Genomic DNA, 4,455 nt, shown 5'->3' on the forward strand with positions numbered 1-4,455 from the left:
CCGGCCCAGGGGGCACGGGCAGGGCAGGGGCAGGGCTCAGACCCTTGGACCCTGCCGTGGAGACCCCATGTCTGGGGGAGGCTGTGGCACCCTGGTGGCCCACGGCTGCTTGGGACCGGGTCCGAGCGCAGTCCCAATGCCCAGGCCCTGGTGCTGGAAGTGTTCCCTTGCAAGTTCCCTGGAAGAGCAGGTGTGCAAACCCTGCCATGAAGGTGCGTGCACACATGTGAGCCCTGCATGCACAAGCACACACTCCAGCAAACCTGGCCTCTGCCCCCTGAACTGCTCCTGCCCGGCAATCGTGAGGCACAGGCCAGCATGGATGGGACGTGGCTGGTTCGGGGCCCAAATCAGACGGAGGCCACATGCAATGGCAGACACATGAGTTTAATTAAGAAGCCTGCGGATCCCGGACTCAGCCCGTCGGATGGCGCCAGCATGCACGCACCCGGCCTCCTCGTGCGCAAAGCACCGGTGAAAAGTGTGGCAGCGTCCTGCCAGCTCCGGATGCAGATGCCCAGAGATGCGCCAGGAACGGGTAAGCAGGGAGAGCCACGCAGCAGCTGCCCCAGGGAGCAGGGGGTTTGGGGTGGAACGAGGGCCCTCCCACCCGTCTGGGGACCAGACCCTACCACTACTGCTGCCCCTTGCTCCTGCCCCACATCCGGCCTCTCCTCCAGGCCCATACTGCCCCGTGGCCCTTGCCACTTGCCCCGTTTCTTACCTTCTTTCCACCTGAACAGCCCCTGCCACCTCCTCCCAGCACCATCACGGGATGCCCTTGGCCCTGCCCTGCTGACTGCTCCAGATCCCCTCTCCAGGACCCTCCTCGCTGTCCTGCTCCTCTCCCCGCACTCGGACACCTGCGTTCCTTTGCCCTCACCGTGGCATTAAGCCACCAGAAAGCTGCTGCCTCCCCCTGCACCCTCCATCACATCCCCTTTGCTTTCAGTGCCTCCCGGCACGCTCTGGGCACATGCTACAGGCCAGCTCCTGCCCTGGTAGACCCCCATGCCTCCCAGCACAGGCCCCCTTCCCCCCTCCATGGCACCACTTCATTGGAAACCAGTTCCCATCAGGAGGTGCCCCCAGCCCCGGGCACCCGTCTCCCCTGCCCCCACGACTCCTACTCCCCTGGCAGCTGCTGCTGGAGTCTGGGGCAGGCTTAAGGGACCTTGAACCCCATCAGCAGCAGGGGTGCGGGGGGTCCTAGGGCAATGCAGGCTCTGGAGCTGTGGAGGGGCCTAGAGGCGCTGGAGCAGGGCAAGGGCATACTCCACGCGGTCCCGCAGTGCCGGCGTGCAGCCCGCCGCGGCCAGGGCCCCCAGCGGGAAGGCGGCGCTGCGGCGCTCCCCGTCCACGAAGGTCAGGACGGGCTCGGGGCCCGCGCAGTGCAGCACCAGCTTGGTGTGGTCGCGGTAGAAGTTGACCTGCATGGAGAGGGTGAGGGCGCATGGGAAGCTGCGGCAGGGGTTGCGGTGCCAGGCCCCATGGCCCCTCCCGCCTGGTGGTAAAAGGGGGGCACATCCGAGGCCATCAAACTCGTGCCACGTGCGTCCGGGGGCCTGCCCCAGGCTGGAGGAGCTGCGGGGAATAGAAAGGGGGGTACCTGCAGTGTCTGGTTGCTGAAGAGCATGAGCAGCGCTTGGTCGGACTTGGCGAAGTGCAGCAGGTACAGGTTGTCCACTATGTCCGCAGGCCCTGCCGGCAGGGCCCCGCCCTGCCTGGGGTGGGGGCGACATGCTAGCAAGACGGGGGGGGCTTCCCGCTCTGCCCCAGCGCTTGCTGCTGATCGCGGCCCCTGCACCCACCTCCAGCAGCTTCTGCTGCATGTACTGCGAGAAGAAGTGCAGGACGCCCATCTTCACGGCCAGCGAGCCAGGCACCTCCCCACGGGCGAAGGAGACGGCCTCCCCGAGCCTGGGGCAGTAATGGACACACCTGGAAGGGATGAGGGGGCATGAGGGCGAAGGCAGCAGGGACCAGGGCCAGGTGGGAGCTGGGGGGTGCAGGGGTGGCTGCAGCAGCCTAGGCCAGGGGAGAAGGTGGCAGCCCCAAGCCAGGACCACTGCCACGGGGAGCCTGGTACCTACTGCTGCCGGGGGCCGAGGGTGAGGTGGGTGCCGTCGGCGAGCAGGACGCCGGTGGAGCTGTTGGAGAGCAGGTAGCCGAAGCCGTACTTGTTGGAGTAGTCGACCCACTTGGTGACCCAGGGCAGGACCCGAGCCTGGCATGGCGGGGGGTTGCGCTGGGCTGCTGGGAGCGGAGGGGTGGGCATGGGTGGCAGCCTCGGCACAGCTGCTACATCCATGCCAGCCCTGCAGTAATGTTCCCCTGCCGCCAGCTGGACCCCAGGCACCGCTGCGCTGGCTGGGGGATCCCCCATGCCCGTCCTGGGGCCAGGCAGTTTTGCAGGGGGCACCCAGTGTCTGGGCAGAAAAGGGCCTGGCGTCATAGCTCGGACTCCGGGGTTTCTCTTACCCAGAGGTGTGTTCTCCAGGCAGCTCCGCAGCACCCTGGTGACCGACTCCACTGGGCTCTCCAGGCTCCAGCCTGCATCCGCTGCAGGGGTTAGGGTCGGGGTTGGGGTTAGGGGAGAGAGCCCACTCCTGCCAGGCTGCACGGTTGGTAGCTGGAGCCACTTGTCCCCCAAAAAGAGCCAGCCCACGTGCCCTCTGCTGTGAGCAGGGCTGCTCCCCTCATGCCAGGCTGTCCAGGACCGAGGGGCTCTCCTGGGGTCCCCGTGTCACCATGACCCCAGCCCTGAGGGGTCCCAGGCTGCAGCTCAGAGCCAACCTCACTGCCCCCTTCTCCGGTGCCCAGCCCCGTGCTCCCACTCACAGTCGGCGCTGAAGTTGAGTGCTCCCTTCGCGAGCAGGCGGATGGGGACCCTGCCGGGCTCCTCGCTCAGGGGCTCAGCCTGGATGTTTCCCCGCTCTGTCTGGCCAGGGGATGGGCCGAGGGGAGCAGAGCCAAGATCCGCAGCCCCCCATGCCCCCGCCACCGGGCTGGGCGGAGGCTGGGCTGGCATGGCAGGGCTTGCCAGCTCCTCACTGAGTCCTGGGCTACCTGCAAGGACATGGACACGGGCACGGGCTGTGAGGGGACGAAGGCAGCGCTCAGTGCAGCCTGGGGCAGGGGGGACACTGGACCCACCTGCCCGGGGCTCCTGGCACGGTGCCCCCCGAAACAGCACCTTGGCTGCCTTCTGCAGGAGCTTGCTGAGCGGGTTGGGCCCGGCCAAGAGTGGCACCGAGTGGCAGGCACGGGATGGCAGCTTGTCCGGCGTGAAGCCCTGGTGAGCAACCGGGTCGAGTGTGAACACTCGGAATGGTCGCCACACACGCACCCTCAGGCTGCAGGCACATCGCCCAGCGCACGCCGCCCCTACCTGGGTGAAGAAGTCGTGCCGCAGCACCTCGTCCAGGCTGGGCCGCGCGGCGGGGTCAGGGGCCAGCAGGCGCGTGATGAGGCTCCGGGCGCTGGGCGAGAGCTGGCTGGGCGCAGGGTACCGGCCCTCCCGGATGCACTGGTACATCTCCTGCTTGCGGGCGATCTCGAAGGGCGAGCAGCCCGTCAGTGCCGTGTACCTGCCCGGGCGGGGGGCTGTCAGTGCCTTGCCAGGAGCAGCCACCGCAGCCCCTGACCCAGGTCCCTGAGGAGGGGGCTGCATGCCCCAGCTTTGGGACACCCTCCCCCCCAAGCTGCAGCCCCCAGTTGGGGAAAGACCCTTCCTTTGTTCCCATCCCACAAATCCCCCCAGGGGGACAGGGGCTGGCTCCCCCCGGAGAGGAGAGACCCCCACTCCAGCTGTGCCCCACGCTCACATGATGCAGCCCAAGGCCCAGATGTCGGACTTCACGGAGTGGCCCCGCTTCTCGATCACCTCGGGCGCCAGGTAATTGGGGGTCCCGCAGACCACCCTGTGGAGGCAGGGAGAGGGGGTGAGTCCGTGCCCCCCAGCCCAGCCCGGACCCCGCTGCACCCCCGGCCGCACTCACCCCCGCCGCCGGCCTGCCGGGGCCTCCCGCGTGGCCAGGCCCAGGTCCCCGATCTTCACCTGCATGGTCTTGGTGAGGAAGAAGTTACCTGCGACGGCGGGGATGGGGAGGGGGGCAGGTCAGTGTTTCCAGCCTCCCCCCTCCCCAGACCTGTGCCCAGAGGGGAAACTGAGGCAACGTATGTGCGGGAGGAAGCCGCTGGCATGCGCGCGGAGGGGGAGCAGGGGGTCTGCACAGCCCCCCACGGGGCAGGCGGCCGGGCAGCCCCGACACGGCGCGCGGCTCGGGCCCCGGGCGGAGCATGAGGTCACTGCCGCGGCATGTCTCCACCGAGCCGGGCGCCGCGGGTATTTTTAACCCTCTCCGGGCCCCGTCTGCGCTGGGGGCTCGGGGGCCAAGGCCGAGGGCACCGTGGGGGCAAGGGGGGGGGGGTTAACTCCTTCACTGCTGACCC

General features: G+C 68.4%; 1 protein-coding gene across 3 annotated transcripts in view; it reads right to left on the reverse strand.

The window, feature by feature from the left end:
- Positions 1-368: 368 nt before the first annotated feature.
- The window catches only part of PLK5 (polo like kinase 5), a 5,842-nt gene continuing 1,755 nt past the window's right edge, over positions 369-4,455 (reverse strand). Inside the window, exons 3-12 of one of the 3 annotated variants that reach the window (XM_025196389.1) lie at positions 4,002-4,089; positions 3,828-3,923; positions 3,392-3,590; positions 3,157-3,295; positions 2,842-3,069; positions 2,482-2,562; positions 2,094-2,256; positions 1,812-1,941; positions 1,610-1,720; positions 369-1,430 (exon numbers count right to left, since the gene is read on the reverse strand). In XM_025196389.1, coding sequence (XP_025052174.1) covers positions 1,245-1,430; positions 1,610-1,720; positions 1,812-1,941; positions 2,094-2,256; positions 2,482-2,562; positions 2,842-3,069; positions 3,157-3,295; positions 3,392-3,590; positions 3,828-3,923; positions 4,002-4,089 — 1,421 coding nt within the window. In that variant the 3' untranslated portion in view covers positions 369-1,244. Of the gene's footprint in view, positions 1,431-1,609; positions 1,721-1,811; positions 1,942-2,093; positions 2,257-2,481; positions 2,563-2,841; positions 3,070-3,156; positions 3,296-3,391; positions 3,591-3,827; positions 3,924-4,001; positions 4,385-4,455 lie in introns of those variants that run through there. The other 2 variants (XM_006017549.2, XM_025196390.1) reach the window with 2 other exon arrangements.

Source organism: Alligator sinensis, unplaced genomic scaffold (genome assembly GCF_000455745.1).
Source record: "Alligator sinensis unplaced genomic scaffold, ASM45574v1 scaffold1295_1, whole genome shotgun sequence".
Lineage (NCBI taxonomy): Eukaryota > Metazoa > Chordata > Crocodylia > Alligatoridae > Alligator > Alligator sinensis.